The 23,353-nt window shown below is 42.5% G+C and overlaps 1 protein-coding gene across 2 annotated transcripts; it reads left to right on the top strand.

Moving 5' to 3' along the window:
- The first annotated feature begins 9,441 nt into the window (after nt 1-9,441).
- CCK (cholecystokinin) lies at nt 9,442-16,197 on the top strand. Of its 2 annotated transcripts, XM_064671009.1 has the most exons (3): nt 9,442-9,636; nt 11,111-11,368; nt 15,403-16,197. In XM_064671009.1, exons 2-3 carry the CDS (start codon nt 11,113-11,115, stop codon nt 15,537-15,539), a joined length of 393 nt encoding a protein of 130 aa, XP_064527079.1. In that variant the 5' UTR covers nt 9,442-9,636; nt 11,111-11,112; the 3' UTR covers nt 15,540-16,197. The 2 variants fall into 2 exon arrangements, with proteins under 2 accessions (XP_064527079.1, XP_064527088.1); XM_064671018.1 differs by lacking the exon at nt 9,442-9,636 and having other exon boundaries at nt 11,108-11,368.
- Nucleotides 16,198-23,353: the final 7,156 nt, after the last annotated feature.

The raw sequence follows: 23,353 nt of genomic DNA, 5'->3' as shown, positions 1-23,353 counted from the left end.
TGATAGCAAAGAATGATGAACTGCAATATTATCTCTAACATCAGCAAGCAACAAGGTTGCTGATATCCTATACTTCTCCTGGTATTGTGGTTTTCTGGCTAAGGCATAAAGCAGAGCCAACACTATTTTCAACATTGAAACTAGTATTGCACAGTGTAAACCACTGCAAAAATCTTATTTGCTTTTGGAATATCTGTTATTCTTACTCAAGGTTTGTGTGCAGCTTGGAACCTTGTCAGCATTTAAAACACCTCCAAGTTCAAGAATGCCTACAGAGGTAGGGATTTAGATTAGATCCACTTGTAATTTTAAACAATATTATAAACCAAATCAGGCATAAATGTTCAAGAATGAAGATTCAGAAACCTCGAATCCACCCTCACTTAACCATCAGCATCAAAGCTTCAACATATCTACATCAATGCAGTAAGTGGCTTGTGGACCCCTGATTCACTAGGGCATTGTTTAAAATGACTCGCTCTAGCCACATTGTAGCAGGGCTCAGCAGGGCAAAATACTAATAGCAATAAAACCCAATTGAGGATTTTTCTTTTCCTTTTGTTTTGAACAAAATATTTAATATCAGACACTGCAAAGACTGTAAAACAGTAACCTGCTTGCAAAGCACTCAGTTCTGTAAAACTTCCCACTGCATTTCAACATGAAATATCTTTCACTCTCCATATAAATGAAGACCTATTTTGGCATGGAAAAAAACATATGTACCAGTGCTTAGCTTAAGATGAAAAAACAAAAGGATGAGGAAAGAATCAGTGGCAAGAATACTGTCATGGACTGTAAAGAAAACATGATTATAAGGTAACCTCCATTACCTCCTTCCTGGCCACATATATGTACACCATTGCTTAGCCTTAATGAAAATTCTTATTTGCCAGTGTTCTAAAGGAGCAGGATTTGGCCTTTAATCAAAATGTGGTCAAATCTTATGTGCAAATTCTCTTAAAATATATTTTAAAAAAAAAAAGGTACCATAAAATCTGACCACTGCACAGCACAGTCTGGAAGGATCTGTAAAACTGTGGCTGCTGCTAACTGACAAGACAGGTAATACAGAAGGCGTCAGTCACCCTACTCTGGTCATCAACTCCACTAAGGAACACCACAGAGACTGTTGCCAATCTCTTTTTCCTGTCTTGTTGGAAAGCTGTCATGTATATATTCCACAGAGACAAGAAGTATAACTCACCCAAATTATAGCATTGCTTAAATACTGTAATTTGTTTGAGTCATGCTTGGGGGCTTGGACTGAAACACTATTCACTATTGAATAAGAATCAGGCATATCATAATCAAGGAGAGTAATAGAAAAATAATGAAAATCAGAGTAAAATATAATTAACTTGTACCAAAAAACCCCTAAATTCTGTATTTCTAGCAAGAGACTATGATTCTTATGAAACATGATCAATTGAATTTCTGTTAATCTTATGAAAAGTTCTTTTCTTTTTGTTTTGATTAGTAATGAAAATATGAAGAGGTGAATGAAAATTAACCAGATAAATGAATATTCAGAGTTATTCTTACTCATAAATATAAAAAGAAATGCATGAAGATCTAAATTTCAATTTAATCTTACAGTTCTAGCAATTATATTAATAGTATTATTTAAAAATTAAAGGATTGTCTTTGAATAAGTTCAAGATAGTGACTCAAACTAACAAGAAGGAAGAAGCTTTTTAGACAAAAGCAACGAACTAACCTGAGCTAATCTCTCTATTATGTTAAAATATAACTGAGATATTAGATATTGATTAATGTGAAGTGTGGACCTTATGTTCAGTAGTGTCCTAGGATGTAGTGGCTGATTCCACTTCAAAATGTTTTGATCAAACAGTTTATCACTGTATTATTTATGGCTGGAGATGATACCATGTTTTCTGATATCCAACTGACCTACTTGAAATCCTTCCCCCACACCAAGCCTGAAAAGATTAAACACAATTTTACTGGATGCAAATAAGGATCTGAGAGTATGTTGTTCATGACCTGAACTCTCTTATGAGCATGACACACAATGCCAACCCATCTAATGCAGTTGCTGGTAGGTCCAACAAGAGCATTATCAGATCCAACACTACACGGACATTGATGAGCACTTCAGGTATCGATTATCCCGACCAAGTGGCCAACAACCACCTAACAGAGCCTACATACATCCAAACAGTGGTTGCTCTATTAGATTGCTAGAGCAAGAGGACAATAGTCCAGCTCTTAAAAAGCTGACACTTATAATGTATCTGCATTGCTGTCCTCCCGCTGGCATTATCTCCCAAAGAACTGTGTCCTCACACGGTTCACACTGGGAAGCACAGCACCTGTGTGAGCAGCTATGCATGGAGCATATCACTGAATCCTGAAAAATGGAGTACCAAATGTGCGGGACAATGCAGGCAACCACCACCGTCAATCAGATGGGGACAAAGCCGCGATGGCGACACTCCAGGACACCCAGTTGGCTTCTCTTAAACACAAATCAGAGCAGGTTCCCAACACTCTTAGATCAGTCCACCTCCAGCAGGCTGCTCCTAGTAATAAGCAGTATATATCAAGGTTTGTCTGCTTCCAAAGAATCACTCCCCTTAGATTTAGTTCTTCTGTCTGGGGGATAATTCTTTTCTATTGTAGAAACATAGAATCATTAAGATAGGAAAAGATCTTTAAAATCATCTAGTCCAATCATCAGTAGGTGTTCTTAGTTCCCAGTGCTTTAAAAATATATTTATACCTAATAATTTGGAAAAAAAAAATCTTAATTTAGAAGAGTTTTGTCTGCTTTTTTAAGGGAAGATTCACTCACTAAGGGATAGTGGGAAGATTTTTAAAGAGCTCTGAGTTAACTGTCTCTTTTTCCTCAGCCTTCGAAGAAGCTGAACAAGTCAAACCAATTTGACCTCCTGAAGGCTTTAATTATGTTATTGTGGTCACATAAGTGGTTGTTTCTGAACATGGTAATATCAGGGCACAAAGAAGTGTTAGACCTGGCACATAGCAGGTAACAATCCTTCAGTATCTCCAAGAGACATTGCTGGGCAGTCAGTATTGGCGTAGTCTTTTCAAAAGTGGGGAATACTGACTTCTTCCAATGGGTAATTCCTTGGACCTCAATGTATCTTCTTTACAACACTCTTATACCAAATTCCTTTCTTCATTTCACTGCAATGCAGTCAGAGTTGGTGTTCAAAGAACATTGGGGTTTTTCGTTCTATTCTAGCCATTCAAAACAGTGATGTAGTACCTACACTTTCCATGGACATTTCTGGCATTTCTATTTAAACAGGAATTGTCAGAATAACAATTCATACTTTGCATCCAGGTTAATTCAATTTTCTTCCATATTACAAAGCATAATTTAACAGTAGAAGTGAAATAACAAGACTCCAGCTGTCCTTACATATCAAACAGAAAGCACTATTGCTTCTGAAGGACACTAAAAAGCACTTATTGGCTGTCCAGTCTGTCCAGTGTCAAATCACTTTGCTATTCTTAAGTCCTAATTCTAGTTTTAGCATAGATGAAAAACGCAAATGTTTGGAAGACAAGAAGCTAATACATTGTACTTGTCATTTATAGAGTTTCCTCTTTTTGATTTTAAATTGTTTGATAAAGTTGATTAGTCAAACGTTCCCCTTTCCAAGGAGAGTACTGTGGAGCAAACAGTGTCTCCTACAGGATTCTGTTACTGCCACACAGTGGAAAAGACAATTTTGTCCAGGGGCCGGCAGGGAGGTGGAAAGAACATCTGAAAAGCACAAAGTATTTTAAAAAGTACAAGAGGTATCATGTGTTTCCTTTCTGTAGTAGTCTATTTTTTTAATAAATTAACTCATACATATATTGAAGTTTGTTGGACTGGTTTCTCCTACATAAAAGGAAATATTATTTATGGAATAAAATACAATCATTTAAAACCATAAACAATCCCATCAATGTAAAACAGATTCCAGTACCTGTGAATATATATTTTATTTTCATCTACAAGAGCTCTATCACAGCTGCTTTCTCAAAAAAAAATATCTGATGAAGCAGGTACTTCGAGTCTGAAGGCAGAAGACTCAAGGTCTGTTTAAAACTTCTCCCCTAAAAAAAGGACAAGGACTTTCCTGGGGTGCCGGACATATAACTGAGGTAACAACAAGCAAGAGAAGCTCTACTATAATGCTCAAAATATTGCTGAAATTACACAGAACTTACCAGCAACAAGCACTTCACGTATCTTTATCATTTTTATCTAGCACTTTGATTTCCTTTTCCAGTTTTCAGCTTGCATGAAAGCCTCTATACTAAGATCATTTTGGAAGATACATATAGCAAATTCCCACCGAAAATCAATTTGGTCTTTCAGAGAGGAAAAAAAAAAACAAACAAAAAACATATGAAAACCCAAGTGATTTGGGATTGGGTGGTCTTCTAGAAAATTACTCTGGATTCTTCTCTGTTTTGCTTCACCATTTGTTCTTGAAACCACGGGGAACAAAATTTGAAGACATCATATGAGTAAGTTTTCCAGTTGATCTGTATGGAGCTTACATACCAGCTGCCTGAATTTCATGGGATACAGGTTGAAATCTATTTTTCTAAACAATCCAACCCTTCTGCCAGGAAATGGGATTTATCCTCTTATTTTCCTTCTTCACACAACTGCAGAATAATGGGTTATTCTAAGGCAAAGAGTGAATTTACATTAGTGCACATAGTTCACACCAGGAGTACACTTTTGAAACAGACTTCTTTACTGTGAAGGTGGTGAGGCACTGGAACAGTTTGCCCAGAGAAGTTGTGGATGCCTCACTCCTAAAAGTGTTCAAGGATAGGTTGGATGGGGCTTTGAGAAACATGGTCTAGTCAAAGCTGTCCCTTCTGCTCATGGCAGAAGTGTTGAAACTAGATGATCTTTAAGGTCCCTTTCAACCCAAGCCAGTTTATAATTCTATGGTCATTCCCAGTTGTTCCTCTTTTATTTCCACTGCAGAGCAGCCTGTGAGTGTTCAAACATCCTCAGCACCAGCTCTGCTGATCTGCTTCTACTGGATCCTTCTTTAGTTATGTTAGTCAAGGACTAATATATTTGTTTGAGGCACAGCTTTGTGAAAGGAGGTCAGCACTCTTCAGGCAGAGGACCCAGATTCCTTACTCCTATTCACTTGCCCAAGACCAAAATTTCTCCCTTGGTTTTTGGGTTGACTCCAAGCAGAGTTAATCTTCCTCTCAAGTGGGATGAAAATTCAGAGGAAAGAGACTACCATGAAAGTATTTAGACCTTTTGATAGAAAATACTGAATTAAAATTAAAAATAATTTTAAAAACTAAATGACAAAAATATAATGTTTGAATCAACACCCAGAAAAATAGCAGCAGAACAATGTGCTGTCTTAAAATATATTCAAGGCTTTTACATCTACAATTCATGCAGTTGGTCCTAATAACCTATTCACTAATTCATCTGTTAGTTTCAGGAAACCATACCATTCCCTTTCCACCTGTCCTCTGCCAATTATTCCTACTTCACTGTAATCCTCCAGACTGCCACTCCAGCAGTTTCACATAAAAAAAACCACATTAATTTGACCCAACACAGCACAGAATGTTACCCATAAGTGTCAGGGTCCAGAAGAAAGTAAAAAGAACTTGCAGAGTAATAATCAGAAAAAGATGAAATACTCAGAAATGAAAGAATGTATTCCTTGTTACACAGTTGGACATGAAGCCACCTGGTCCCACAGGATAGTCACCTGGCTTTATCCCTCAAGGTCTAAAGTCCCAATATACTTAGCAGTATATGGTGCTATATTTAGTTTTCAGCCTAAATGTCTTGGAGTCCAAAGCCACACAATAACACTGAGTAATATCCATATGGGGAGTTTTTGGCTAAAAAGAAAAGGCATCAAATATGTATGTTGCCATGCTGTCCATGTGACAACCATGCTACTGCAAATTTTATGTGACATTGCCAAGGAAAACATATCCTGTAGAGACAAAAGTCACACGCACACGGACAGAAAGGAAGTATTGCACAGCACCTGCATGCTTACTGCTGCAGGGAAGAGCTGGGCTTGCTGTCACTCTGTCACTCACAGACAGTCTCTGTTCCAGCTCACAGCAGAGAGAGATTGAGACATTAGCACCATGACTTGTGCTCTAACTACTTACACTGGTGATGCTGGCCATCCCCACTGCAGAACAGTTATAAGGAAATATCTCCATCCCTCTGTTCTCATGCTACCTTCTTGCTCTAAACCCAACTCCCAGCTTTGTGCTGGAACAGCACAAAATGTATGCTTAGCTAGACACTGTCTTTTGCTGCCTCAGCTAAACAGGAGAAAATGTTTGGCAAATAAATAGAGAAAGCAGTTGAGGATAGAGATATCTTGATTATCAAGGGGAAAAGGTTAGAGAAACTCAACTCTTTTAACAGACTCTTGCCAGAAAACAAATTTTAAAAAGCCTGAAGTATCTAAACTATGGTATCATCCAGCTTCCACCTCAGGGATACACCTATATTAGCATTTACTGCATTGCAGGGTTCACATTAGATTTAAGTTTGTTTTGCATGTGTACTTGGATTCTTGCAATATCACTCAAGCTCTGGTGCAGTCAAAGTACTCTTCTTTCTGGTGATCTAAGGCTGAAGTCATGTGCTTGAGCAGCCTCTGCTTTACCCCACATGTGATGGTGGCACAAGGCCCTCCTGTGGCTGACACTCTACTCATCCATGATGCACATCTAGACCCAGCACCTGACAAAAACACTGGTCGAACCACAAATTAAACCACAAATTGAACCCCAATTCTTTCCTCTTTGTGCCACATCTGTGAAGTAATACATAGTCTGCGTTTCTGCAGGCAACTCACCTCAGAGTCCTGATGTCATATTTGCTCATGCTGAACAGGTTGTCTGGTCTTTTATCTCTGCTCAAAACAATTCAAAAATGCCGTTAATTAACATATATTTACCGAGGATTGCAACTTGCCAAGAGTTTCAAACAATTAGGAAAATCTGGTGTTCAAAAGTGTATTACCCAAGTTACAGATGGTGCAGCACTGCTGACTTAAATAACTTGACATCATTCCTGTTTTCTCTATTCCATTTCATATGTTGTTGCCTTTCTGTCTATTCATGAACACAAATAGGAAGTTTGGCTACCACACCTGTGCACACACATGTGCACACACACACTCTCTCTCTCTCACTTGTCCAGTCCTGGATATATTTATAAGTGAAATTATACTCTAAATCAGCTTAACATAAATGAACTCCTATAGTGTGTATTTGTTCAATCAGGCAAATATATCAGATTTAAATGCCTGCACTTATATTTATATCCCTCCGATATGAATTATGTATATGCATATATTAGTAAGTGCTCTGTCTTTCTCTTCTGTTAAGCTTTGGGCTGGTCCCTCGGGAACTCATTATCTACAGTGAGGTTCACAAGGGCTTGATGTGACTATATAAGAATTGTTATTGTGTCTTCCCAGAAAGATTGTGATACACTTCCCAGACACCTACAGTTCAATTCAGTGTTGACTATTTAATCGTCTAATAGTAGTGATTACTTTTCCTACCAAGTCAAAACAGGGAAACTGAATTATCAGGAATATTACTATTTGCTTTTGGGTATTTTTTGGTTTTGTGTTTTGGTTTTTTGGGTTTTTTTTTCTGGAGACAGACACAGCTATTAAACTAGCACTTCGACAGGTACTGCTGGAATAATTTCACGGCTGGCAAATTGCTTCAACTTATATTTCTGTTTTCAAAAAAGGTTTTGATTTTACTTTTTTTTTTTTTTTAATCAACCTGGGATGGCAACTCTGCCTGATGCCGGCACCGGTGTGGGAGATGAAAGGCAGCCCGCAGCTCAGGTGCCGAATCCCACTCGGCAACGCCCTGTCAGTGGCTGGAAGGCGGTGAGAGAGCTGGTCCATCGCCGTCTCCGCCACCTCCAAACCTCGCCCCACCAGGGCGCCTGGACGCGGTAGCCACGCCATCCCTCCCCCGCCCGTCCCGCTCCATCAACGCCGGCGCCTCGGCATTCCCCGCGCCTTCAGCTCGGCCACCGCTGGCCACTAGCAGCCGGGGCTCCCCCGCGCTGAGGAGGTGCCGACAGGCTAGCTTTTCCCCACTCTCAGGCCTCGTGACACCCTCCTGCCACGGGACTTCGTGACTTTTCCGTGGATCTATTTCCCTCGTGCAGCTGGATCGCCCTCTGCCGGCCGCGGCGGGAAGGGCGCGGGCGGGATGCGCGGGGCGATGTGCAGCCGGCAGGACCGGCGCGAGGAAACGGGATGGGGAAGCAGTGCTGTTCTCCCTCCCAGGAGCTCTGTCTTCTATGGGTTAGGAGCACCCGCGCCCCGCGCCCCAGCCGGCACTCTGCACCCCCGCACGCTCCGTGCAGCACAGGCGGCTCCCAGGGGAGCCTCGGTGTCTCAGGGCTCCCCGGCTCCCTTCCCGGAGAGGGAAAAGCAACCGGTGGACTCACTTGCCCCCAAGCTATAAATTTTAAGACACAGACTGGGCATGGTGACGCCGGAGCCCAGAGCTGGGTCCCGAGAAGCGGCTGTTCCAGGGGGATGCCCTGCAGGGAGGTTCGGGCGGGACCTTGCGGATGCGGGAATTGCTGCCCCAGCCGGCCCTGCCCGTCCCGCTGCGGCCTCGGCGCGGCAGCCCAGGCGGCCCGAGCTTGACGGGACTTCCTCCACCCCCCGAAAAAGAGGAGGCGGGAGGGCGTCCGAGGCTGCTGCGTGGACCTGGCGATGATCGCCTCAGGGAAGCACCTGCCCGGCGGAGGGCGCGGGAAGGGTTAGCGGTCCCCGCAGCGACCAGGGGAGGTTGGTAGCTCTGGGGTCGGTGAGGGAGAACCTACGTCGAAGGCATCTCCATCCTCGGCTTTCTGAGGACATCGTCCTTGGCTTTATATTTTGCTTTGTCTTCTAAATAAAATGAGCGTCCCGTCTTCCTGAGTAGATATTCGGGAAAGCTCCGGGGAGGAAGCGGGGGATGGAGTCGTTTGTGCCTCCGCGCTCAGGTCGCAGGAGGCTGCAGAGGGCGAAACACAACGCCCCAGTCCCCGCACCTGGCACAGCTGGGGAGCGCAGTCAGAGCGAGCCCGCCCTCCGCGGCCCGGGAGTGGATCCCGACGGCCGGTGCTGCCTGTGCTGGGGCATGAGCCCCACCTGAAGCCTCTCGCCGGGGCGGTAGGCGCGGGCATACCTCCGCTCAGGAGCATTTTTTAAATACCCGGCTGGAAGTCCGCCTGGGCTTCCAGCTCCTCCGTACCCAGCCGAGAGCGCCCGTCGGGGGCCGGCCCCGCGCGGAGCCCGCACACCCCCGCAACCAGCGCCGCTGAGGCGCCGGCCGGCGGGAAGGAGGGAGGGAGTGCGGGGAAGCAGCCCCGCTCCCCCCGCGGAACACACCCCCCCGGTGCCGGGCGGGGGGGCGATGTAGCGGGAGGCTGAGCGGGCGGCGGCCCCGGCTGCGTCAGAGATGTGTAAACACCGCCGCGGTGCCCGCCGCTATTTAAGGGGCCGAGGCTGAATCTCCCCCGACTTCCCTGCCTGGGCACACACGGGACTCGCTACTCCCAACTCGAGTCGGACCTTGGGAAACGGCAGCGGAAAGGTAGGGAGCGCCTGTCACTCTCCTCTGACGGCACCACTGCTGGGTGGGGGGGAGGGAGGCAAAGGAAAGGGGGATGCCTGGCACCTACCTGTGCGGCGGTTCTGAGGGCATCCCGCCGTTTGCCAGGCGAAAAGCACCGGGGCCGCCGGGGAAAGAGTGATTCCGGACGCTCCCGACGGGCGCGGTCCCCAGCGCGGGGCGCGGGATGCGGGGAGAGGTGGTCTGGTCGGCGGTGGGCTCCCCACCGGGCAGGCTGGGAAGGGTAACAGCCAGCGGTGGTGAGTCGTTGGCTTTGGAGTCGATAGCATGGACATGAATACATGCGTGTGTGTGTGTGTGTATGTAAAAAATACAGGAATCAGGGAGGTTGAAAGGATGCAGCTCACCTTCCGTTTCTAAGTACCCAGCCTAGATGGGTACATCACTAATAACCACGCTGGGGTGATCTTATGAGCTTCTTCATTCATATCCTAACAATACTTTAAAACTGCCATGTTTTATACATCACAAATGTTTTCAATCTAGTGTATGTGTTGGGCAAATAAACTTAATTTTATCCCCTTTTAAAATTAAAAAGTTAGGTTCAGTGTACTGTTAAAGCACTTAAATGATTCAAAAATTTTCATATAGCTGGGATATTTCATGTGTATTTATAAATGGAAATGACCCCCATAGCATTAAGTACGAGGTAGTTTTTTTCTCCTAATAACTGGGAGTAATTTCTCTGTTTCCAGAAAAAATACTATTTCAGCTTATGTGATAAAACAATTTAGTAAACCAACATTGTTTTGCTTTGTACATGTTAAAATCTGAATTCTCTGTTTTATATGAAGAAGATTATTAAGTTGCACTTTATTTTTTATGGCTTTTAACTAAACACCTTTTACCACCTCAGCTGTTAGATCAAATGCTTTGGGGCAGGGGTGTTAGATTTTGCTTTTTCTTTCCTTGGGACAAGTTTTTGTTTTTACTTTTTGTTTATGATGAGATGAAACCTCTTGAACACTGAAGTTCAACTCAGTGAAGGCTGGTAGAATATAGGCTCTTCATAGGACTTGTCAAAGCTGAGTACGTGTAATGAGAGCAGGTTTTAGTACAATGGCAAAATACCGAAATGTTTGAATCCTGAAATTTTTTTTTCACAGAGATGGATTCATCTCACTTAAGTTTTTATGAAATACAACTTCCAAAAAATAAAAGCCAATAAGAATTGAGTAGACTAGGGAGACATAGCACACACCACACCAGAAGAAACAAAATTAATTAACTGTATCTTCCTCTTATCAACGGATATTTAGCTATTTGTGTGTTTTGCAACTTAAGACAGATCCCACAGCTAGCTACATTAAAAAAAGCCCAACACAACCCCGATTCGCTCAGAAACCAGCACCCCCAACGGCAGAAGAGGTTAGGGACAGCATACAACGTAGTACATCTGGTTGTTTTAACAGCCTTTTGTTCCCTTCCTCCCCAGCAATGTACAGCGGTATTTGCATCTGTGTGTTCCTGGCTGTGCTCTCGGTGAGCTGTTTCGGACAGCAAGCCGTGGGCTCGCACAACGGGAATCCACTGGCTGCTGAGCTTGAGGAGAGCTTGGCAGAACATCACCGGCATATCCGCGCCCCTTCGTCCACCGGGCCGCTGAAATCCATGGCACGGCTGGATGGAAGCATCGACCAAAGAGCCAACATTGGCGCCTTGCTGGCCAAGTATCTCCAGCAAGCCAGAAAAGGTACTGGGGATAGCCTGCTCACTGTGCTACTTCTGTGTCGGTGGCATTTCCTGCAGGGATACCTAGGTGTTAAGATAACCCCCTCATCATCTAACATGATTCTTAGAGAAGATAGGATTTAAATTTTGCCTGATTATTCCTGAAGTAGAGAGCTTTCCTTTATTTACTGCAAAACTCCTCAAAAAAAAAAAATTATTTGTAGATAGCAGCCACTGACAGTGTCATGTACAGGTAACTGAGGAAGATGTCATCTACCTGTCAGTCTATAGTCCAGCTTTTATTTTTAACTACTATTTTCATAGTCTTATTATTTTGTTGGTATTTTCAGTATGTTATATCTCAGGTAAAATACAGTAATTACATTTTCTTCAAACTTTTTCATTTAGCTAAACTCCTTTCTCCCTTTTTAAATTTAGAAGAGCAGGAAAACTTTACTGAGCATAAATACAGACCAAATATATAGCCTCACCTCAACCAGAAATACCTGTACCAGGGAAATCTTCTGAGTATTGGATTTTTCATATATTTGTTCCCAGAGGAAATTACAAAAGTGTGAAAGCTTTTGAAACATCAAAATTCATGTTTATGAGTGCAATAACTAAAAGCAGTGATAAGTAAAAGCACATTTCCTTCAAAACATGTCAGTTGCTGATAGGGTTTTGGTCTCAGGCAGCCTGGGAACGCAAATTTGCAGTTACTTAAAACCTCCATGGCACTGTGTAACAAGGACATGAAGCACCAGTAGAGTAATGGTATTAAAGGGCTTAATTCTTATCATGAGATTTATTAATTACTTGAGGAAACAATTGTATTACATTAGAGAAAGAGTAAAGCTGTCCCTGCTGACATCTTGTAGTGTATATTTTATACAAGCTGAAACATGTGCCATCTGTGCTACTAGTAAAAATGAGGGCTCAAAATCATTGACCACTGAAACTTCCCCAAGAAAACATTTTTCCTTTTGAACTGGCTCATCTCTGTATTGCTCTGTATCTCAACAGAGTTACACTATGAGCATTTTGACTTCCAAGCTCAACAAGAGCCACTACACAAATTTTTGTTTACTTGTGGAAGTTTCACTCCAGTCTGTCCCTTGTACTACAGGGAAAGAGGGCATCTAAGAAGGAAGGAGGACTTCAAGAGAAGCCAGTAATTAGGATTACCTGGACATACAGACATTGAGAAATTAATTCACTCCCAGCCCTAAACTGTGCTTAGGATAAAGTTCACTTTATATAAGGAAGAGCTTTCTCTGCTCCTGTGTCTCCACACAACGCAGATAATTTAACCCTTGCCTCTTGATAGCTTCATTGCTGACCTCTATGCTAGGCAAAGCCCTATGCTTATCTTTGGTGGTCTGCAATTAAGAGATGCTACGTGCGTTTTTATGCATTACATGTGCAGCCATACACACCCATCTGTGCACACAGAACAGAGACATATTACAAACAACAGAAAAAGAATAATTTTCAATGGAGCCTGAGAGATTTCATCTTATGTTAGCAATTTGCACAATATCCATTAAGGAACTTCTTTTAGCAGTTCATACAATTTAAAGGAAAGAGAATTCAGATATGAAATTCGTTAATTGAGTGCTACTCTTAAAGCTGTTATTGAATAAGGATGTTATTGCAGGAGTCTACAAAGCAGAGTCCTTGTTACCTTTCCCCAGTTTAGTCATTGTTGCCCACCTACATGGAAACAGAACACTTTGTTCTAGTTTGTGTATCCATTATATACTCTTAAGTACCTGGCTGACATTTCCAAACAGTTTAACCAGATGAAGTGGAAAAAAATCCCTTTGGATTTAAGATGTCTTTTTTGATAAGTATTAATACGAAGGAGAATTTTCTAAGTATGTGTTATTGACATATATAATTCACTCTACGAAGTGTCTGCTAGCAGATGATGGAATCCTTGTGATGTGACTAGGCCAGCTGGACTCTGGTTTGTAGATGTTGCTCATTAGAGAAGATTCAGAGGGACAAAAACTATTTACTTAATTTATAACGATGTATACAGTGTTCCCATTGGAGCATTATATTCTCATTTAACATGAAGGTTCTGGGCAGCACTTCAGAAATATCTGCAGAACACTCTGTATTAGTCACTTCTAACCTGTCTAAACCATAACACTCAGTAGAAAATTCCATTTAGGGGGAAAGAGAGTCTGGGCTTTTGCTAGTGTTACCAGACACCAGTGGTGGCATTTGCCCTTGTGATTAATAGAAATGCTGATTATTTACAGCATTTCCAGGTAAAGTGGTGAGAGAGTTCAGTTCTCTGAAAGAGTTAGGGCTTGATGGAAGCCTCGTAGGTGAGCTGCAACAATTTTTGAATATGTTTGCTGTACACTGATTCTGCAGTACCCACAGGAAATCTCCGGTGGTCTGAGAAAAGGTAATTAAGGTGCTGGTAAGAAATAAACACTGTTTGTGACTCAAGGTTTCAGTTATATTCCTCTGCAGGCTTTCAGCATGAATTTGGCATGAGAGATGGTGTAGCTATCAAGTCAGCAACATGCATGTTTACTATTGTCTAAGGAGCCCTTGCTAGACCAGAGCATAATGGCACCAGGGGAGCCTTTACAGCCCACAGGTCATGGCACAGGCTCAGATGTCTCTTAAGCACCAACATCTGAGTGATGGTTCTGTGCTGTCTTAGCCCTGACTGGTTATAACGTTAAGGAGCCATTAACTTAATTACATTTTTTTGAATTATGAATGTGAATTTCTAGGGTTTTTGAGCATTTAATGGTAGACATTCTTTTCTAGAGATAACTAAATTTGCTGTAATTTTGTTCTAGGTAAATGTCTTACACACGGCGCTTTTTCTGTTGGTTTTGTACCTTCAGCTCTCCTATCGCTCTGCAACCCCTAACAAAACAATGCAGTTGCTTTATGTTTTAGTGAGTCATGTTCATTATAAATCATTACATGAGGAAGACCTTGAAATATAAAAGCACAGAGTCCCCAGGGTTTCTTCAAAACACAAGAAACTGTAAGCAAGGGAATTGTGTAGATTTGGATCTGTGGGATTTTATTTGGGCTTCTTTTCCTTTTCAGTTCAAGTATTCCCCAAGCCTCAGTCTGCACTGAGTATATTGAATCTATTCCTCACTCAAGGCTTAAGATAATCTAATTATTGGCATGTGTCAATTTTATCTGTTTTCAGGGAGTACAGACAGAAGTAATTTACCTTTCCCTGCATTTTTTAGTTACATCATATAATGATGTGAAAATAGAGGATTGTAGCCCTTTTTTTAAAGCATAAATTCTCCTTGCAAATAATTTCTCTTTGATGCCTTAAGCAAGGAAGACAGAAAGGATAAGGAAAGATCATAGATCAGCATCTGACCTTGCTGTGAACAGAATTATGAAGGATTTGGATAAGCTGTTAAAAAATCACCAACATAGTAATACGCCCTGTATTATTCCAGCAATAGGTCTCTTTAGCTATAAATTCCAGATACAACTTTCTCCATTTTAAGACTATTCCCACTTTTCCACAAAACCTGGGATTGATGACTTTACCCTGCTTGTTACTGAACTTGCACTGTACTTACATCTATATCTCTTTAAGCAACATGGGACTGTGGTGTCTCAGGCTTCAGCCTGCTCTCAAGAAGAGGCTTATTTTGCATCTAGATTAACTCTCCCAATACCAGCAAGCAAGCATAGAGCCTTATAAGGAAGAGTGCAAAATGGTTTGGGCTCTCTAGTGAAAAAGGAAGGAAAAAGGAACAATGCATCCATATTCCTTCCTGGCAGACAGTAGCAGAATGCTCCTGCAGCAGGAAGGAGAAGATGATCTGTTTATTTTGCAATAAAAAAATCCAAGCCATTTTCAGGACCTTACCAGTAATATTTCTCTTGATGTTTTCCCCAATGACACAATACAGACCATGTAATATAACTGTTATATCCAAGAGTTTCCATTATTGCAGGCATCTGAGTACAAAACTGATCAGAAAATGGGTGAACTTGGATAATATGTCCACTCACTCTCTGCTCTCCCAAACATTTTTTCTTAAGGTTCCACTGGAAGACTCTCAGTTATGGGAAACAGGGTACAGAGCATTGATCCTACTCACAGGATAAATGACAGAGATTACATGGGCTGGATGGATTTTGGACGCCGCAGTGCTGAAGAATACGAGTACTCTTCCTGAAGAACAGCAAACTATAGTAACAGAAAATCACACTCACATGTCTGTACAGAAAGAGAGAAATCAATTTGTTGTCCTCTTCAAATCAGTGTTTTAAAATATTTAAAATCATGTACCTGATGTAAATTTTTCTGTAAGATTATTCAATGCAATATATACATATGCAGAATTTTCCAGAAAATGTTTTCTTTCTTTTGTGGTTTCTCATACATTGATACTATATTAAAATGATTTCACTTATCCCTTCTTGTCCTGTCACTGCATGTTGCTGGTGTCTTATTATAAAGAGAGGCAGGAAAATGCCTTCATTCTGCAATGTAAATATATTCCATGTGTTGAGTAGTCAGACATTGTCCCTTTTTCAGAGAAATCTTGTGTCAGTCCCAGTAGCTTTGAACTCTAGGGAACTTGTTCAAATATAAACACAGCAGCACAGTACTGCTAGAAGATACCAGCTAAATTCATGGCAACCCCATTTGAAAAGGACTGAGTTACACACTGGCCCACATGTTTGTAGTGAATAGCCAACAGTGCTGAAACTAAAAGAGGAATGACACCAACATGTTTCATCTTCTTGGCTTATTTATTTTCTATTGTGAACTCAATGTGAAAGCTCTGCTGATGGCTGCGAATCACAGAATAAACAGACCATTTTCTGCTGTGTGGTGAGCCAAGCATTCATTTGGGGAGAGGGTGAAGACAGGTCTCTGAACAGAGCAGGTGAACCTGAGGGGGAGGAGATATTGGAGCAGTCTAGTCACAGTATCCTGAAAGGAAAGAGGTAGCTCCCATCTATCACAGAGGCAGACTGAGTTGGCTGTTGCCCACTGATGTGAGGAGAAGGAAGGAGGTTGTGCTCAGCTGGGCACAAAGCAGGGCATAGAGCCCCACGTTCACTGCTAGGAAGTGATCCCTGCTTGTGGAAAACCAACCCCCTGCAGTTCCTGCCGTCGTTCCTGCCTGCCTGTGGGCAGGCTGCATCAAGTGTTTTACCTGCACTCTCCTCCTCAACCACAGGTAAGCAACCTCTCCTGCAGCTCCTGGGTCTTCTTCAGCAGCTGGATCTCACATCTAAGCAATTCCCTAAACTGAAAAAGGAAGTGACTTTTGCATTGCATATTCCACACAGTTTCTCCTGATAGTGTTCACTGATACAAAAAGGAAAATATTTGTCACATGCTGAAAAGCAGGTGCTTGCCGAAGGAAAGAGGCAGGTGAACATTTCAATAGCAATTTCTACAGCAGTTAATAGGCAAATACAATGCATAGAAAACAAGACACAGAAAATACTTGCACTAAACAAAAATGCTACTAAACCCAAGAAGACCGAGAAACAAACAAAAATGGTTGTGGCAAGGGCTGAGCACAAAAACACTTCAAGGAGCTGTTCCCAGCAGCAGCTGGGAGAGCAGACAGCACTGCAGAATCTGCAGTGAAAGGGGGACTCCAGTAAACAGTAACAGCAAGTTTTCTTCTCTAGTAACACCAAATATCCTTTTTTTGTGTGTGGATCTTATCTTGGAAATATGGAACTGCTTTTCTTCCTCTCAAGGTCCTTCCAGTCAACCACTTTCCAATCCACCTAGTCTGGCTTTTTTGGTTCCTTTTCAAGTGTAATGAGTCTCAAAACACTTGAACTCTCCTTGGTTTTGATTATTGTTCACAGGAAAACAATCCAAAGTGCCCATTTTTGCCAAAAATGTCAAAGAAGAGATTAAAACCAATCAATCAATTTTTTTTGGTCAAACTGAGGAAAACACAAATAAATAAATAAAAATAGATTGTAACATTTCCCACTAGTGATGCTTCTTTAAAAGTAACTTGTGAGAAAACCAAGTTTCTGCTTTGATATCTTTTAAAATAATGTCAGGAAGTTCAAACAAAAATTTAAAATGTTTCCATCCCTGGCTACTAAGTATGTAATATTGTAATGTTGCAGGGGCACTGGGGGGGGGTGATGTCATACATCAAGCCTTTCTACTGCAGAATGCTGTCATTAGGAGAAACCTCATTTTCTTTTCCTTCCTACAGGCAGGTGGATGGAAGGGCAAAGATGTTCCCTCCCATTCCTCTCTCTTCTGAAGGTCTCTGAAAGTGTCTATGAAAGTGCAAAGCCCTTGGTGCAGTCAGGTGATGCTTTGGGGGGCTTTCACACATTGCTCCCTCAGGACCGGGGGATCTTTTCGTTGCCTGACACACAAAAATGGTTTCACCACCTGGCTGCTCACAGGGCTCCCAGGTAAGAGGAGATGCCTGGCCCTGTCCTTTGTGGTGCAAAGTTGCACTGCAAGAAAGACCACAGTCCCCTGTGCAGCTCCAGGGACTTCACTACCCTTTCAGTGATCAAGATTGTGCCTTTCTGTATCCCCAAGAGGTGAATAACTTTCAAGGCACCATTTCCAAGCACAAAATAATGCTTCCACTCCTGCCAAGCCACCCTCACTGTTGCATTTGGCCAGGCATATGCTCATTTTAAATCACAAAAATGCCAATTATAGAACAAGTAGTTTCACCTGTGAAATCTGCTATTCCCTTGTGATACAATTGCAAACAAAATTTGTCTGGTTTTGAAAGTGATTGCAAGAAAATGCTATTTTTTTTTCTTGCCAGCCCACCAGTAGCATGACATTTCTATGTAATCACATCTGCCACCATTCTTGGATACCAGAGAGCTCCAGACAAAACTTGGTCTAATTTTTTTTATAGTTGCTGAACATGCCAGTATTAATATTTAAGCTTTATCAGTACTATAAAGTTGAGCAAGGGAATAATTGAATAATAATTGAATAATAATAATAATTGAATAATTTAATAATAGAATGGCTTCGGTTGGAAGGTACTTTTAAAGGTCATCTAGTCCAAATTCACTGCAGTGAGCAGGGACATCTTCAACTACATCAGGTTGCTCAGAGCCTGTTCCAACCTGGCCTTGAATGTTCCCAGGGGTGGGTCATCTACCACCTCTCTGGGCAACCTGTGCCAGTGTTTTACCACTCTCATTGTAAAAAACTCCTTCCTTATGTCTACATAAAGGGACTTGCAGTGACTCACCTGGCATCCAAATGGGGACTGAAAACATACATTCTTAATTCTGTCAGAGCCCCTCTTTACCACCTAATACCAAGCTCAGGACTAACATGTTTTTTCAGGTACTGCTAAGATACAAACTCGTACCTGCAGGTGACATCTCACAGGAGTGAGTGTTAAGAAATAAGAAGTTTGGGGGAAATTGCAGCAATTATCAAGAGGCACAGTGGCTCCAGGATCTTGAAGATAAGGGGGAGCTGGCTATTAGCGGTTCAGCAACATCATCCTCATCCTAAAAACATCTGTCACCTGCTCCTCTGGGAGGAGAGAAATTCCCCAGGTGAGAGAGGGTTTTAAAGCCTGCTGAGACACCACTCAGCTTCCAGGTGACCTGGGGTTGCTAACTGGAGCTAAACAGAGGGGGCAGCAGATCTGGCAAATTCAAGCAGCCCTGTTAGCTGCAATGCTCATCCCAGGCCCTTAGTGAAGCTACTCTCCAGATTGCCCTGTTTTAACACAAGGGAAATGGCAGCTTTAGGGATGGAGGCCCTGTAGCTGGGTAGGAGCTCCTTGTGTCCAGCAACAGCTTTGGGCTGAGAAGTGCCCCTCAGATTTCAGCACACACAGCAGCGCGTTGGCACAACCTCCTGGTGCTTATCTGGGAGGTGAGATTCCTGGCACTGCCAACTCTCTGACATTTAATTTAGCTTTGCTCAAATTCATCCTTATGAAAGCATGTGCATATATGTGCTAAATTAACACTGGGAAAATAGCAAATCCATACCTTCTTGCATTTAAAGTCAGTTTATTTTCTCTGTGCACTTGATTCATTTAGTTCTGTTCCAGCTTTATTAACTTTATTTCAGAACAGGCGCTGGGCAAATCTCCATGAACAGAGGAGCTTACTGCCAACCCCACATAAATGAATGAAGAAGAGCTTGTGGCTCTGCTTTTGCAGAGTTGTGCATTCACGAGAGCTGTGAAAAGAGGGTAGAAGCAGCAAGTGCTCTTGTGGAAATGAAGGGAAACCCAGGTAAGAGAGGGAGCATCCATTCCCAGGGAAGGGGCAGCTCTCCCTTGGAGCTGGGAGGGATGTGTGCGAGGGATGCCAGTGCATCCTGAACAGTCTCATCTGACCTGGTATTTCATACAGGAACACATGTGGATTCTGCTTTGCTCTCCCCTGCTTTGCTGCATCCATCCTTGCTGTATGTTGGGCAGTGACACATCGCAGCCAGATGTTCCCAGCTGCAGCCCAGCTCTGCACATTTCAGCGAGCCAGAGAGCAAACCAGGCAGTCCCTTTCCAAGGCCTGAGAGGGGGAATTTACAAGTCAGACAAAATGAACATTTCAACATCCTAGAAGAGCAGCGAAAGGCTTCTCTCTGTGTTTGATTTTTGTATCCCCCAAGTTCACTAAAATTCTCTTAAAGAAAGAAATAAATCTGTCTGTGTGCTTGTTAAAACTTTAATAGTTTCTAAGTACCTGTGTCAATGTACTGACAATTGGACTCGGCACAGCTTGAAACCTATTTCAGCAGGACAAAAATCTCTGTAATCTTTTAAATACAAACACTATTGGCTTCTTGAGCCATTCTCACATGAAAGCCCACTGCCTACGTTACAGCTAAGGACATTGCTAAACACCGTTAACTTTCAGGCCTTTTATTATTTTTCTTACTATTCTGTGCTCTCAATTGGCTTGTTAACTGAACAGAACAAGAAGAACTGAACAGCACCCAGCAAGATGCCACAGCACAGCTGAACAAGGCTTCAACATGAACATGAGCTATAGGCAGTAGATTTTGTTTGTACCAAAGGAAAGCAGGATACATCTCACTGACATTGTTGGACTTTTCAATTCAATGAGAGCTGCCAATAAACGTGTTCTGGAAGTTGGGAGGAACTCTTAAACCTCTGTGTGGAACAGATTATGTTGTGGGGCCATCCAGCACTTTGGACACATGCAAAAGGAAGGGGAAAAGAGTCTCAAAAGGCTGAAATACCAGTCTTGTCTCTCCAAAGAACATCCTGTGTGTCCACAACCCAGTCTTAAGACACACAGTCCTCAGCACCTCACCCTGCCCTCACCTCCAACCCAGCTTTCAGAGGTGAATGACCACATTCCTTGCAGTAGTAAGGTGAAGATACATCCAGAAATGTTTCTGAGATACTTGGATATTGCAAGGATGGAGGACTATTTCACAACAGAGGCACCAATTTATCAGCCATTTGGCTTTCCAAGGTTTAGTTTATGCAGTTGTTCTGTTCTGCTTTGAAATTGGCCAAGTACATTAAACACGTTGGCTGAGTTTCCAGATAGCTCATGCTGCCTCAGCTACCCTGTGGTGTAAATTACTATCCTGAAGGAGAAACTAACAGACTCCCCAAATATTAGCATTGTTTCCAGAAACAGAAACTGTTCTTCTTCCAAAATTCCCTGAAGTCTCTAGGGTGAAACATGTCAGAGAGAATAGTCCTGCCCTCCAAGAGACTTCCTATCCAGTTGCTCCTTTTGTACCTTCAGGAGTTTGACCTGACAGTTTTGATTCCCCTTGACCTCAGACGGCTGCACTTATTCCCTCTTTAGTTTGCCTTTGGCCTTCTTTGCTCTATCAGTTTTCCTTTCTCAGGAGCACAACCTTGAAGCCCAGTTCTTCTGTAGGGCCTTTAGTGAATACTAAACCTCTGAATTTTCATGGTTGTTTAAACCCAGCTTTCCTTAGAGCTCCAGACATTTGGGAAAGCTGAGTTTATAATTCACCTTCAGAGACATGACAGCCTGAAAATTGCTAAATCCACATGCATTCACTTATTAAACACCATTGCTGTTCACTTACCTGGCACAGAAGATGCATATCTCCAAACACAGCATTACATGTATCCTTCTGGATACTTTTTTATAAGTCACAAAATTACAGTATTACAATGAATTTGTTTAAGCCCTGAAAGAACATCTGAAAGCATTTATACAACCAACAGCTCTCTCTAGAAACTGGTGCAGGAGTTGGGTTTCTGTAGGGCTCCCCAGCACAGCAGCAGCCAGGCTGACATAGAACCATACCAGGAAATGCATTTTGCTCAGCTTAATTTTCATCACTTGTACTACTGCCTTCAACACCTTCTTGGGGGCAATCAGATAATTTTGCCTTCCCATTTTCTGTTGCACATTCATTTCCTTTGCCATTCCCAGCTCATATCCCACTGTCACTTGTTCCCTGATTGCATCATCAACGAGCTCAGGGCTTGAGCTTCTGACCAAGGCAAAAACTGGAGGGATCCAGGAATTGGACTTGCAAGGCTGCATCTTCACTCCCAAGGGCCCAGGAAGGTACCATGAGGCTATAAGCATCTGACTTTGTTCACTGTAATATCCAGATAAAACACATAAACTTGTAAAAAAAGGATTTATCTTGTCTGAATTACTCTTCAAAATCTTATTTTTTAGCTATAATAGGAGAAAATATCTTCCTCGTAATGCTCATAGCTTAATACTACAGCTTTGCAATAAGAGACATGCAGGCAGAACTTATTGCAAAGCACTCCAATTTAGGTGGGAGTCCTTCTATGGTTGTATCTCTGCCTGGGAATACCTGCTTTTTAAAGGGGGCAGGACAGATCCGGTCCAAATGGTCCAAACAATATCCTGATACAGTATAGCCTGGAGAAAGACTTTTTACAGAGAACTGGAGAGGGACTTTTACAAAGGCATGCAGTGATAGGATATGGACTAATGGCTTTAACCAAGAGTAGGTTTCGATTAGATACAAGGAAAAAAATTCTTTACTGTGAGGGTGATGAGGCACTGGCACAGATAAGCTTTGGATGCCCCATCCTTGGAAACGTTCAAGGCCAGGTTGGATGGGACTCTGTGCAACCTAGTCTAGTGAAAGCTGTCCCTGCCTATGGCAGGGGGGTTAGAACTAGATGATCTTTAAGGTCCTTTCCAACCCAAACCATTCTATGATGATTCTATGATTTATTGTTAACAGAATGCGGTTTTCTCCAAGCAGAACTCTTCTCTTTCTAAACCTTAAGCATTGACCTTCATTACTAAGTCCCACAACAAGTATTCATGAGGGCTTCCCTAATTGCTCTCTCTTCTGAGCATCTGCAAGGTTGCCAGATTTGCCTCCTATTTCACATGTACACACCCTTCTGTAAGTTAACTGAATCACAAATCCTACTCATGGGAAAGCTGCAGGCACCCTGCTTATCAGCCTCAGCTCCCATCTTCCCCGGATTGGCTCTTGCTCTCCGGTCCCCAGGCAAGGAGAGCCACATGCACAGTGCTCGTCCTCCCTGGATCCCTCCCATTAACTATTAACTTCCTGATCACGAGTTTCCCCCAGGCTTGGAGCTGCGTAGAGAGAAAGGATGAGTCTCTGTACTCACTGACACAGTACCTGGATGTGCCCAGCATGGCATCAGCCTTTCTCACAGCTGGTGTATGGCACTGTGTCATACTAATGCAAGCCCTTCACAAGTTCATTTTGGCATTACTGCTATCCCAAATTCTCTCTGTAGCAAGTATGTGATATAAATGGTACTATTTTTCTCTAAACCTCAAACACACATCCCTCTCCTCAATGTATGAGGCTACCTAATCTTTCTAGGAATTATTACCTGACTACTCCCTCCTCCAGGGAGCTTTTACCACTACTTAGCTTTCACCATGTGTGAAGTTTTTTATTTCTCCATACCTGGTGTTTAATCAGCGTGCTCTTCCCTCCCTCAGTAGTGAAGATTCTAGATAACAGCAGACCTCACCTCTGTCTCAGCAGGAAAAC

The sequence above is a fragment of the Pseudopipra pipra genome, chromosome 1 (genome assembly GCF_036250125.1).
Source record: "Pseudopipra pipra isolate bDixPip1 chromosome 1, bDixPip1.hap1, whole genome shotgun sequence".
NCBI lineage: Eukaryota > Metazoa > Chordata > Aves > Passeriformes > Pipridae > Pseudopipra > Pseudopipra pipra.
This window is presented reverse-complemented; position numbering and strand designations above follow the sequence as displayed.

Bases quoted from the DNA above. Each gene is read 5' to 3' on its own strand.
- CCK (XM_064671009.1), top strand. From the start codon at position 11,113: ATGTACAGCGGTATTTGCATCTGTGTGTTCCTGGCTGTGCTCTCGGTG. The intron at 11,369-15,402 runs GTACTGGGGATA...TTTTTTCTTAAG, and splicing joins TCTCCAGCAAGCCAGAAAAG to GTTCCACTGGAAGACTCTCA.